This window comes from Theobroma umbraticum, unplaced genomic scaffold (assembly GCF_002168275.2).
Source record: "Theobroma umbraticum cultivar Fairchild unplaced genomic scaffold, ASM216827v3 scaffold_56.0, whole genome shotgun sequence".
NCBI classification, from domain to species: Eukaryota; Viridiplantae; Streptophyta; class Magnoliopsida; order Malvales; family Malvaceae; genus Theobroma; species Theobroma umbraticum.
The window spans coordinates 11,789,871-11,803,461 of NW_018397256.1; the positions used below are offsets into that span (position 1 = coordinate 11,789,871).

A 13,591-nucleotide genomic window follows, 5' to 3' on the forward strand; every position below is an offset into this window, starting at 1 on the left:
AAGGTCTCCATAGACTTGAGATTTGGGCACTGACTTGTATAGAGCGGTGATGTTCTCCTCGGTTACCCTCTATGGCCTGGGCCTTCCCCATCCCAAGCTGACCAATTACCTAGATTTACGCAGATGCCCCAAACACGGTGAAATCTGTGGCCACATTTACCTGCTTACAGCCTTTCACTTAAATGTTAAACATGCACCAAGAGATAATGCCAGAGGACCTGAGCTGAGATTGCTTGTGAACACAACAAAGTGCAAAGCATGATTGGATGAGATGAGTCCCATTATTTTCTAGCTCCACCTAATACCTACAGTTTTTTCGGAATCCCAATCCTCTAATTACTTGCTTTCAATCATTGAACAACTTGTCACTTAAAGATTAGTATACCTATAGCACTACTTTTCTTTTGGCTATTTTTAGTTAAATCACCTTTGAAAAATTAAGCGTATCAAGGGAACCGTTGGGCCGACGCTTAATTTAAAAAAAGGAGGTGGGTCCCAAACGACAGCACATCCAATATTTAGTCCACGTTGGACGATGTCCAGCGCAGCTTAATTTTCACGCAACCTGCCTGCCACCTCCTTGCCTCTATATCTCCTCTTCTTCCTTTCTTCTTTTTTGCTAACCAGAAAAGAAAGAAAAAAAAAAAAAAGAAATCATCAGTCAAAGGAGGAATTAGCAAAAGCAAAAGCTAAACAAAATCAAGCAAAGATGTCTTGGCAACAGTACGTGGACGAGCACTTGATGTGCGATGTAGAAGGCCAAGGCATTCATCTCACCGCTGCTGCTATCATCGGCCAAGACGGCAGCGTTTGGGCCCAGAGCGCTACCTTCCCTGCGGTTCTATTTCCTTTCTCTTCTCGCTTCTTTTTCATTCCGTTTATTCTTAGATTGAATTTTAGTTTTGTCTGCTTTATTTCTTTCTCTTTTTTTTCTGTAGTTAACATGTTATTGGGCTATTGGCGGTGTTGTGTGTTTTTGTGAACTTGTTCTTTGTTTGGGCTGTGCATGTGGTCGTTTTCTTCTGATTACTTTTTAGTTTTAAAATTTGAAGTAATTAGGTTTAATTCGAATTACCGGATGATAAGTTTCTCTTGCTATCATCAAATTAGATAAGAGTTCTTAAACTGTTGTGTTTCGTATGTGCTAAGGTTCTGTCCGATGATTTTTCTTTAGGAGATGGTAATTGAATGAGTCGACTGCAAAGGGCATAACTAGTTTTTCGTGTGCCGGCTAAGACTAATATAGCTTACTCGTTTAGCTGACTGCATTAGTGCATTATACGGCTAGGATTTAATTCTTCCATTAGTGATCTTAATATCGTAATAGCAGACCAACATGTTTGGTCTGAAACAAAATTCTATCAATTAGAAAAGTCATAAAGTTGGAGCTCCTTCTTGGGAAAAATGTGATTGATCTCATGCTTTTTCTTTTTTTTTTTAAGAAATGCGTATATAAAGAACTGTTTCTTTGTTTTGGAAAGTCAATAAGTGGAACTAGAGCAGATTGGGATTTGCAAGAGTTTGCATCAAAAGCATGTGCCTTTCAACTTGCTCATTTAGGAAGGGCATGATTTATCTAAAGCACGGTTGGTGTGTGTGTTGTGTGCGGTCTGTCTTCTGCTTGCATCTACCGGTGGGCTCTCCTGCTTGTGTAATTCTATGCCCTGTGGAATTTTAACTGTTTCTATGCACTTGGTCTTGCAGTTTTCGCCTGAAGAAATAACTGCCATCATGAATGATTTTGCTGAACCTGGTACTCTTGCACCAACTGGCTTATTCCTTGGTGGTGTAAAATACATGGTGATCCAGGGTGAACCAGGGGCTGTGATAAGAGGGAAGAAGGTAATTTATATATCCTGGTTCACCATAATTGATCTTGTTCTAGTTTGCCCTACACGTAATTTGCAAGGCAATCTGGCTTCCTTTGTAAAAGAGGAAACAACTTAATTGCTGGAAACTCCATTGCAGTGCTATACGATCAGTGGTTTCTCTAATCAAAACCTAATTATTGTGCTATAATGCTATGAAATTGTTTAGTGGTATGGTCTTTTTTGAGTTTCCCTCAACTTAATTATGCATAATATAGGGCTCTGGCGGTGTGACTGTTAAGAAGACCAACCAAGCCTTGATCATTGGTATATACGATGAGCCCTTGACACCTGGTCAGTGCAACATGATTGTGGAAAGGCTGGGTGATTATCTAATTGACCAGGGCCTTTAATTGCATAGGTATGTTGCTTCCTTTTCGTTCCCTTTCCTGTCTCTTCTCTAGGAAATTGTTTTTGCATCTTCGTATGGTAATCTAATATGTTCAGCACTGGACTTGTGGGCAGTTGATATCATTTCCGATGGATAGCTAGGTGTGAAGATGAAGTGATTTGGTGCTTGAAGAGTGATGATACTGATATTGATTCCCCTATATTGTATGAAATTTCAAATTTTTTTTTCTTTTTTCCCCCCAAACATTTGCTGGGAATGTGTTATTTTACAGTGGAAAATTTTATTTGCAAGGGAATTGTTGTCTTAGACTGATGATTTTTCCTTTCCTTATACCATTGATGTTAAATTGCAATTGCCACCCAAAGTAGACGCATATTGGTCTAGTTGTGCTGTTGCTTTTGAAAACCATCAAAAATATTCTTTATTTTCTTAATTTCTTGGGTTTGTAAACGAACTTGGAGCTGTCCTCGAACCACAGCTAGAAACTGCGGCAAGAGTTTTAAGGAGCAGTTGGTTTCTGCTTTCGTTGTGCCGTGGGCAGTGTTTGGCCGTGCCTGTATTGTAGTGGCCACTACTAACGAAGAAACTTAGAGTGGTCGTACAAAAGAATATTTCCAACTCATGCTTTAAGTATTTGAGAATAATTTTTTTATTATATTTAATTAAATTTTTATATTTTTATTTAATTCAAATAAATTTTGATGAATATTTATTATTAATTAAAATGTTTTTTCATTTTATGTTAATTTAACATTATAAATAAAAATATTATATTTTATATCATTATGTCATATTATAAATTTATTATAATTTGTTAACATATCAATAGTTAATTAATTATTGATTATAAAATTTTATTTAATTTAAAATAAAATATTAAAATTTGATTAAATATAATAAAAAATTGTTTAGATATTTATAAATAATTTAATTTTTTAAAATATTTATTATTTCACCGATCATTTTAAATATGGAGAAATGGGTTCTTAAATTCCCTATTTTCCTGTATCTTATATTAGTTTCATCCAAATAATCAAAAGCGTTCATCAACGGAACCGGTGATATGCGCCTGAGGCAACGGCTCTGATTACAAGTTGAAAATAGTGAGAGCAGATGCACGTGGGGGCGAGGAGACGTTCCATTAAACCAAGTCAGGAGCAGCCGGCAATCAAATCACGCTTCTCCCTTCTGCTCTTTTAAACGATCTTTTGTTTTTCTGTCTTCCTTCGTCAAAGCTTACACAGAAAGGAATAAAAAGGAAAACCTCTTTCTTTTGTTGCTGGAAGCTGCAGAGCAGAAAATGGGAATTCCATCAGAAATGAGGGATGCATTCATGCAGAGAAGAAGAAATTCTTTCGTGATTCCTTCTCCTGCTGAAGACGAGAAGAGATCGAGGGCCGAACGGTTCTCTCAAGGTTTTTATTTTCTATTTCCTCAATTTTTGCGGCTGGAAAATCTTAGGGAAAATAAAAAGAACATCAAATCTGAAATTTCTGATAATTTTTTAACTTGATTTGTTTCAGTGATCAAGCTGCAATCACATAAAACTCTATTGTATTTTTCTTTTTTCTGTTTGACAAATTTTCCGTCTACTAATGTTGAATGAATTTAGGTCAAACGCAAGTGTTAATAGCTAAATACAAAGCTTTGGTTTTTGTCTAATCCGCAGAAGGAGTTCGTGCCGGTGTCAAGGCTGCTGCGATTGCCGCCGTAGTCAGCGCTGTACCTACAGTACGTTAACGTTAACCTTGCAATTTTATTTTATTTTAATTTCCAAATTTAGAGTAACTCATTCTGATCTATAATTCAAATCTTTTGTGACGGTTCCTTAGTAAAGAGCCGTTTAAACTTACTGCTCCTTACAACATTTTCAGTTTAGGAGGATTTCTGTTTTCCTCCGAATAAAACAAGGAGCATCATCCTGAATTCAAGTGTCTCTTTGGTTGATGCTTCTATTTTCCTGCACTTCAGAGATAATGGTTACAAATTGCAAATTTTTTCGACCATTGGGTTAATGCAGGTTCATCCATTTCCCTTTACTGAATCTGCTAGCCAGCCGCTGTTTAAAACTTTTAATTCTTTGACCTTCTGTTGTTGAATCACAGATTGCGGGTTGTTGGTGTTATAAATTATACAGTTATGGCATAAGGACCAACTTTCTTAGATTAAAATGTATAATTCTTGGTCATCTAGTTTCAGTGATTTAGAGATTAAAACACAATTAAGTCAATGGCTGCTTAAGTCCTGGAGAATTTAATGGTGTTAAGAAAACAATTCTTGGAGTTTCATGATCTCCATTAATAGAGGTCGGTCCTCAGTTCGTTTCCATGCATGAATGGCTTGACAATTGCTTTCTAATTTTATCCCGAGTTCCAACCACCCCTTCTTTTGTCAGTTGATTGCAGTTCGTAAGATTCCTTGGGCGAAGGCGAACCTCAACCATACTGCTCAAGCTCTTATCATCAGTGGAGGTATTCTCAAATCTGTACTGTATGATTTATTAGTCTTAGCCATAGATTCTCATGAGTCCTAACTTGTGTATCCATGATTTCTATACAGCATCATATTAATGGCTATCTTCTGATAACATAGAAATAGAAGGGATATGGGAATGACTTTTATTATGATTGAGTATGGTACGTTTGTCACATCATAATATGGCTATCTTCATTGGTTAACAGCGTCGATTGCTGCTTACTTCATTACCGTTGATAAAACCGTGTTGGAAAGTGCTAGGAGAAATTCTCGAGCCCAGTTCGACAAAACAGTTTGAATGCCAGACCTGGAGGTTGTGCAAAGGTTCCAAGAGGAAAATAATGTATCTTACAACTTGATGCTGTTGTATGGCACATGATGCAACTTTTCTCTGAGTATTATCTTGAGTTGTTTGACTTCTCTAAGCTGTTTAAATGTATTTTGTTGACATTTTCTCCTTTTGAGTATAGCCATGAGGTATATCCTACTCGCCTGTCTTTGAACATGGAACTCGTGTGATTTCATTGCTCTGCATGACACGATGTTTAGCTTTCATCATGCACTGTTGATTCCACTTATGCATAGCAAAAAGGTTTGGCCCCTTTTAACATATTCTTGACAAAATAAAAAGATCAGAGATGGTTAAAGTATTAACAAATCGATCGTGAGCAGGGCACAGTGCTTGCACCACCACCTTTCAAGATCCAGAAGGCTGTTTATTTTTGCTATCATATAATGGCAAATGTAACAAAATTACAGATGGAAAAAATTGAACTAAAAATTGCAATAAAAGTAATAGAGAGGAAGGGAGGAGGAGGTGAGGTCCGTTAGAAACATAGAATGGAGTTAGCTCAGGTGAAATCATTAGCATGATTAAGTTACCATATATTCTCCAAGCAGGTACTATGGGAGGAGCAAATGCATAACATCTTGTGTCAGTAAAGAATAAAGGCATTTGCCTTATACAAAAGAAACACGAATTTCAAGTAATTGGGGTTCCCCATCCAAAAGGGAAAAAATAAATTATGGGGGAAAGGAGACAAATTAATCTCCTATTATATCAGGATGACCGAAATGATCCATGGAAAGAGCAAAAATAGCCCATTCCGGATATTGTACCATGTCTTATGCGTGAATTAAGTCTTCAGAATGCATACCGGTAGATGGCGTCAGCTACACCATCTTCATCATTGCTAGGACCAATTACATCAGCCACACTTTTTGTTTTTTCTGTTCCATTACAGAGAGCAATTCCCAGAGATGCCAACTCAAGCATTTCCACGTCATTTTCCCCATCACCAATAGCCATTATCTAGGGCCAAACAGAAAAGAAAACCATGATTAGATTATTAAGGTCAAATATAGGCATGTTTTTACAATACATTTAAGCTTGTAAAAACATAGTTCAGTTAGTTAGTATCATGAGAGTTCAACTTTTATCGTTGTAAAGTAGTAGTAATTGAATAATGTAGCAGCTACTTCTCCAGTCATCTAAAGCGTAAATGCAGGGTTTGCTGTGTTAAAATGCAAAATCAACAAGAAAAAAATGCTGGTTTCACCTTAACCAAGCAAATTCAGTGGTTGGAAAAAGAGAAACAGGAAAGAGAAGAAAGGAGATAGGAGAACATATTGGATGTACCTCCTTTGCGTTGACACCCAAATGATCAAGTAGCATTTTTACTCCACTCCCTTTTGAAGTCCCAAGAGGAACGATTTCAAGCATGTCTGGTACAGCTTGGACAACACTAGCACGATCTCTTGTAGCTTCTGACCAGTATGGACGCAAATTGGTTGATATTCCCTCAGGAGTGTCGAAAAATATCAGCTTCTGCAAATCCAGAAAATGTGCATTAATGATAAGGATCATATTCAACAAAATCCACCGTAACTATTGGGTTGAATGCTATAACAGAAATTGAGTCAAATTGATTGCAAGTTATTAATGGCATTTAAAACAGAAATTTTCAAGCAACTTAAGCTTTTCTTTCTCGAAATGTAGTTTTATGTCAACAGAAATACAATGTACATGCATCTATATTAGAATCACAGAAGCTATGGGCAATGACTACCACTGTTTCTAAAAGCATTTGGGATATAAAATGGAATAAAAGCGAAACATGGGAACTGCATTTTGGTAGGAAGAATGAAACTATTATTTACTCATGTAAGGACTTCTCAAAGCATATTGAAGATTGTGGTCATTGAGCAAACAACCAGATTTACTAAAATGAATAATAATTAATAAATGAAACAATCACCATAGCTCCTTTTTTTCTCCTATCACAAACAAGATGTTTGAGACCTGGCAGATAAAAGATATACTCCTAGGACTTTCTACCTATGCTTGAAGCATGAACAAGAGATTAAATCTCTGCCTGTACCTGTATGTCAGCAGCAGCCACCAGATGCTCAACTGAAGGCATGATCTCCGCCTGTAAAAATTCTTATGTGAATTATATCATAAAAGTTTCCTTGGTCAACAAACAAAAAGTATTGATATGAGAGAAAGGTATTTAAACTATAATGCACCTTTGGCTCATGATATACAGTATGCAGTGTGTCAACAAGAGGGTGATCAAATAGGGTTAAACAGCGATCCTCACAAAATGCAATAAGTGGAACCTTGTGCTCTAGAGAGTAATGGCCTGCCTGCAAAATTTAATAACTTTTGCATTGTGATACAAAACAATAAATACAAATTCTTTTAAAAGATCTTACATGGCTAACCAGGGCATCAAGCTTTCAGCATCTTGATTCCCTTTTTTTTTCATACACCTGGCCCATATGATGTCTGACACAAGACAGACACCCAAAAATGTCACAGATAATTCCTAGGAAGACTACTACTTAGGTCACTAGACGAATAATGGCTAAAGTATCCTTTCCTTTTCTCCCTTTGGAGAATGGCAGGACAGGAGAGAGGAATGAGAATATCCTTTCTCAAAAATTAGAGAATGAATACTATTAAATGAAATCCCATCTAGATAGCAAAAAGCATGAATCGCAGCCTCTGGCAAAAAAATGTTCAAATTCATAAGAAATAAACTCAGACTTCAGATGACAATTACCTGTAACAAGCACACCTAGCCTAAATAAACTACTCTCTGTTCAAACAAAATACAGTTCATATAACATTATACTGTGAGGGAATTTTTCCTGATAAATGTTTACACATAGACTCAAAAGCAAAAGCCAGTTTTGAAATAGACCTACTCTCAAATGAGAATGAAAACTTAACATGCAGGCTGCAGAAAAATGTCCAATGCTCCCTTTTAACAGGACAAGGGGAAAAAACCACAAAACAAATTATTTTATGTTCAAGCAAAAGAGATATTTACCTCTCTGCAAACATTTGGATCTAAATTCCTTCTAAAAATTTCCCGACCTTTTATACCATAAACAAGCAATCCCTGCAAGAAAGAATAAGAAAGCAATCAAGTCAACAGATGGTAATAAAATAAACTGCAATAAATTTTCAAATTTCAAGCATACGAATGTATGAGGAGAATCAAATTTTGCATTGTGTTCTAAGGATTCATTGAGAATGCGCTAGAGAGATTCAAGTCAAGGGATAAATACGTGAACTAAGAAGTTTACCACACAAGCTTCAATATAAATTCTTCGTAAGTCATTCCACAGTTTATCTGACATGACATGTATGCAATATACCTTTATGAAAGGAAAAATATATTCATTGAGAGAAGAGATAGGAAAACAAAAGAGAAAGCAAGAAAAGTATAAGAAAGGATTAAAGGATTATGTGAGTCCAACAATGTCCTTTAAGAAGTGGTTTGCTTTAATTTTTCAGCCAAGCATCTTTACGCAAAAATAGATGTCTGAGTTCCCATGTCAATATTCAGTTGAAACAGATGCCAAATGCTAACTGCCAGCAAGGACAAAGGAGAAAGAAAAACCTGTAAGAAAACCCCAGGAGAGTGCTCTGAAAGGATGCCGTCTTTGCCAGCTAAATCAACCATCTGCAGAACACTTATTGCAGAAGGACGTGCCTGACAAGTGTCAAACGAAGAACTGGTAATGAAACCTTCATCTAGCAAGCAAAATGCCAAATGGAAGAGAAAGAAAAAGAATGCTAACTATAAAATCAAGGTTAGAAGTATGAAAAATATCCCATAGTCAATAAACCTGAATGAGAACAAAAAGTTCCCTCTGTTCTTACCTTTCCTGTGGCTACCACAATTTTTACACCTCTTGATGATGCCTCTTTCAAAGCTCTTGCATTGGTCAATGAAACTTGACTTTTGCTGTTCAGCAGTGTACCTAGCATTAAAGTTACAAAAGCATTAAATATAATACTGGATTTACGAAGCACTTCAATTACAGAGGCAATAATCTCACCATCCATATCACAGAAGATGTACTTGAACTTCGGTTCGTAAAATCGAAGACTACCTTCTTTCTTCCTGTCTTTTGACATATTATCTGTAAGATTATCTCACTTAAGATTATATATCATCATATATTGTTTAGCTTTAAAATCACTAAAGGATATACACACAAAAAAATATAAGATTTGCAGGGTAAGAAATAAGAATTTAAAGGGTCCAATTACTAATAAACAGACAAAATAAGATAGTACCATTTGAATTTTCCATATGAAGATTTTCACCATCATATGCACTCCGTATTAGTCCTTTTCCCTTCCATCCAAGACTCTTCAAAAGAAATTCCTCCTCCTTCTCCATTTCTTCTTCAGCATCTTCACTGATTTCATGATCAAAGCCCAACAGGTGCAGCAACCCATGAACCTTCAAAGAGGATAAAAAAAATTAAGTTGGAGTCACTACAACATCATGTTTTTTTATTTCCTGATCCTAATTTCTTTAGAAGCTGAATACAGTACAAAGGCTGCTTCAATCTGCCCATTGCTTCCTTAGTTTTATTTTTTTCACACCTCTTATGAAATTGAAACCTAGATATCAATTGTACCTCAAACACTTGGTTGCCAACCCACAAATTTACCTTTGTGGGTTTTCTCATAAACAGGTGAATCTAAAAAATTCCTTTCTGAGTGTGTATAGTGTGTTACCTTCCAACTAAAAGATTTGATTTCTTGAAATTCCATTCATACCATTATTATTTAAGGTCTATTGTAGTTGTATTATCGACAAAAGGTTATCTGCCCATTCTTTTTATTAATGTATGATGTTATAGAGTAAATATCATGACTCTCCAGTCTCAAGCAAATAAATGGAGAAAGTTCAAATTGCTGAACCAACCATAAGGATTCGTATTTCATCAATAAGAGTGTGCCCTCTTTCTTCTGCTTGCCTTGCAGCGGTCTCAACAGAAATTACAATATCACCCAACATAAGCTGCAAAGAAAGAAAGACATGTCAATTGCTTTGATTTACAAGTTACACGAACATTTCAGTCAACACATATTCTACTTACAATAGGAAGCTTAAGTGCAGGAACATGTTCTGACATGGAAAGGACATCAGTAGCATGGTCTTCGTCCCTCCATTCCTTATTTAGTTTTCGGATGAACTCATCGTTGCAAAGGAGTACAGACAACTCTACGCTCTCGAAACCGCCAAAATCTTCAATAACAGTATCTCTTGTTTTATAGTTTGTATCTTTCAAACGATCAAAAGCTAACTTCATCGCCGTTGGCACATTAAGACGAAGTAACTCCGCAATGCTCTGCAAAATGTACGATAAACCAAAGAGGAAAATTGCATAATCGGAATTGCCTATGCATTTTCTTTTCTTTCATTTTCTCGAGAATCAAACGGAAAATAAGTTAATTCTGCATTTTTTTTGAAAAGCTAATGTAAGATATAATATAGTTACCAAAATTTCAGGATCATCAGGCAACTCTTCTTCAATGCAAATACTGACACTGAGCTCCAACTGCTTCTCTCTACTCTTCGCTGGCCGTCTTCTCACCTTCCGATAATCTCTATTCAAAGCCGAAACGATTCGCGTAGGCCTCGAAAGCCGCCTCCCATCTTGTTGGCAGAGAGCGTGAAATCTCCTACCGAAGAGGGCAGATTTCGATAACGAAGGGACATCGAAACAAGCCGTGTACCGAATGGGAGATAGATTGGAAGGAGAGCGGGAGATGGAGAAGGTGGTTAGGGAGCGTTCGTGAGAGAAAGTGGTATTGGCGCGTGGAATAGCAGACGCCATTCGAGAGGAGAGAGTAGGGTGGAGGGAACGGGGGAGAAAGGAGAGGCGAGGGAGCATTAGAGAGTAGAGACTCCTTTCTCCTATTGGCTAATAGTGCGACTCTGCGAGGTTGTTAAGCCACGTTAACCGAAATGGTTAAAACCGAAACGAAATAACCAAAAGGTAATTAAAATTTTGCAGAAATTTATTCCAATATCTTGTTTAGGTTCGTTTAATCCCAGAAAATTGCTGTTGACCGCTGACTGCTGAGTCAGCTCGTTCAGCATATGCGATGCTGGTGTGCGTTATTCGATTTTTCTTATCATGCTGACGAAACCCAAACCATGGAATATACCAGTATTATTACTGGAAACAAAACTATACAGAAATACCCTTTTTTTAAATTCAATTTTATCTAAGTATTAAAAGTATTTGTGGGCAAAACAATTATTCAATGATTCTACTCCTTCTTAAGTATTGGAAACAAGTATTTCATAAAAAAAAAAAAGTGTTTAAGATGATAAATTTAAATTTTATTTTTCTTTCGAGTAGTAAAATGGATATAAAATAACAAATGTAATAGTATTTACTAAATGAAATAGTATTTGTTGATATAGTGAAATTCACGTAACCATTATTATTTTTTTCAAAATACTAAATTAATAAAATATTTAATATTCACATTTAACTTAAAATAAAATTAAAGTATTTTTTTATTTTTTAAACATTTGACATAATATTCTCGTCTATCCGATTCTTTAAAGCATTTGCTTGTTGGGGTGAAATCATCTCCCACTTAATCCAACAATTCTACTTATCTATGCTTTGAAAGTGTTTGGTACGGGTCGAATTTAGGTTGAGTCCATTATACTATGATTTTATCATGAAACTATTGTTTTTTCTCGAAAAGTCAACTTAATTGAGTGTGTAACATTTCAAAATCTTTTATTTAGTCAATTTAAATTGAAATTTTTTGTCTACTTTCTTTACAACGTTTGAAGTTGTTTTATAAATATATAAATTTAAATATATTTATAAAAACTACTATACTTTTATGAGTTTGATAAAAACAATTTATAAAGTTTTACCAGTGTTTGCACCCAACAAAAGAAAGTTATCCTCAGTATTAATGATTTTATCCCATGTCTAAGCCTGGTGTTAAGCTCTTTACCAAGTAAAAGAAAGTCGTTGGACCAGCAGGCCAAGTCTACTTACCGATCATATGAATTTTATGTGATGGATTGATAAAATATTAGTAGTATTATATTAGGCGCATATAACATGAAATATAATTCCTATATATTAATAACATAACATACTTTATTTATATCCTTTTCAATTTTCACCCCTCATTTTTTTTCCTTTCAAGCCTCAATTTTTTTTTTTGCCTACTACGCTTTTGTGATTTACAATTAAAATACAAATTAAAATTGGTCATCCTCCCAATAAACAAACAAGGTTGGTCATAATTAAGAGTAAAGAAGTAAATAGGCTAAAGTTAAGTAATATTAATATGCAAAGCAAGCTTTAAGCCTCAATTGTTATGCCTTGTTAGCATCTTCAAGATTAATGGTTCAAACTATTTAAACATACGATTTAATGGTTTCGAATCAACCATCCCCTTTAATCCTCTTTCTAGATTTACAAAAATGCAATTAATAGTCATTTTTTAAACAATAAGTTAAATAAAGATTAACAAATATAAGAATATACGTTTGAAATAATATGGCGTAATATGGAGAAAATTTGTATAAAATGTACTAGATAAATTTTATTTTTTTGTGATTTTAATTATTCTATATTAAGATGCTGTGATTTATTTGTTTTTTTAATTAGCATCAACGTGATTAAGTTATATTTTGCAAGAAATTATTTTCTTAATTTCATTACTAAATTATCAAAATATTTTCATTTCAAAAGTTAACATATTTGTTTACATTTAGAGTATTTTCATGATTTTGACATAATATTTTAAAAAGTTTTTAAATTATTTTAAAAAATTCATATAAGTCATTATTTTTTATTGTGTTAAACTTTTATATTTTTATTTTAAGTCAAATGAATATTTATAATTAACAAATACTTAATTTTTATTAATTAAAATATCATTTATCATTTTAAATTACGTAATATTGTATGTAGTATACTAACATATTATATTAAATGGTAACATATAATGTTAATGTGGAATGACGATGATGTCAATATGACATTTTCACTCTCTATATTATTGTCACATGAGTATAAAATGATAAGTAAGTTTTGATAAATAATATTTAATTATTAATTAAAATAATTTATTGAAAATAAAATATAAATACTTAATTAAAAGTAATAAAAAATAAAATTTATTTTAAAATTTTTAAATAATTCAACAAATTTAAATATTAGAAAAATCTTTAAAAAAAGATTTTGCTAATAATTATCATAAAAACACTTAACATTACCAGTTAACATTAAAAAAAAAACCTTATCAAACTACTTAATTGTTACTTTAAGGCTTGATATCAAATCTTAACAAGAATAAGACATGGCTTGACCACCAATTCGTGAGCATCCTTACTTTCTACCAGAATAAAACTGGAACTTAAATTTTGTTTTCTACTAATTAAGGGTAAAAATCCATCAAAAAAATGAACAAAAATAGACAAAAAAAATTTCAAGGAAAAACAGCATTCCATGGTAAATAATACACAGTCAATAAATGCATTGACTTTTGTGCTTGACAAGACCATAAAGACAATGAATTGGACAGATGGAATGG

The 13,591-nt window shown here is 34.2% G+C and overlaps 3 protein-coding genes across 5 annotated transcripts; 2 read left to right on the forward strand and 1 right to left on the reverse strand.

Annotated features, from left to right (window-relative positions):
- The first annotated feature begins 602 nt into the window (after positions 1-602).
- On the forward strand, positions 603-2,550 carry LOC110411135 (profilin). The gene is made up of 4 exons (XM_021421168.2): positions 603-838; positions 1,705-1,842; positions 2,087-2,229; positions 2,334-2,550. The coding sequence occupies exons 1-3, from the start codon at positions 710-712 to the stop codon at positions 2,219-2,221; spliced, it is 402 nt and encodes a 133-aa protein (XP_021276843.1). The 5' UTR covers positions 603-709; the 3' UTR covers positions 2,222-2,229; positions 2,334-2,550.
- Positions 2,551-3,236: 686 nt separating this feature from the next.
- On the forward strand, positions 3,237-5,153 carry LOC110410213 (early nodulin-93-like). Its single transcript, XM_021419819.2, has 4 exons — positions 3,237-3,635; positions 3,890-3,951; positions 4,616-4,691; positions 4,902-5,153. Exons 1-4 carry the CDS (start codon positions 3,521-3,523, stop codon positions 4,991-4,993), a joined length of 345 nt encoding a protein of 114 aa, XP_021275494.1. The 5' UTR covers positions 3,237-3,520; the 3' UTR covers positions 4,994-5,153.
- A 237-nt stretch (positions 5,154-5,390) lies between these two features.
- On the reverse strand, positions 5,391-10,954 carry LOC110410212 (haloacid dehalogenase-like hydrolase family protein). 3 transcript variants are annotated; one of them, XM_021419817.2, is made up of 12 exons: positions 10,510-10,954; positions 10,108-10,359; positions 9,933-10,028; positions 9,293-9,461; positions 9,052-9,120; positions 8,873-8,973; positions 8,610-8,702; positions 8,034-8,105; positions 7,225-7,344; positions 7,077-7,127; positions 6,335-6,523; positions 5,391-6,007 (listed from the first exon to the last, which is right to left on the reverse strand). In XM_021419817.2, exons 1-12 carry the CDS (start codon positions 10,903-10,905, stop codon positions 5,840-5,842), a joined length of 1,776 nt encoding a protein of 591 aa, XP_021275492.1. In that variant the 5' UTR covers positions 10,906-10,954; the 3' UTR covers positions 5,391-5,839. The 3 variants fall into 3 exon arrangements, with proteins under 3 accessions (XP_021275492.1, XP_021275490.1, XP_021275493.1); XM_021419815.2 differs by having other exon boundaries at positions 9,052-9,135; XM_021419818.2 differs by lacking the exon at positions 7,225-7,344 and having other exon boundaries at positions 9,052-9,135.
- Positions 10,955-13,591: the final 2,637 nt, after the last annotated feature.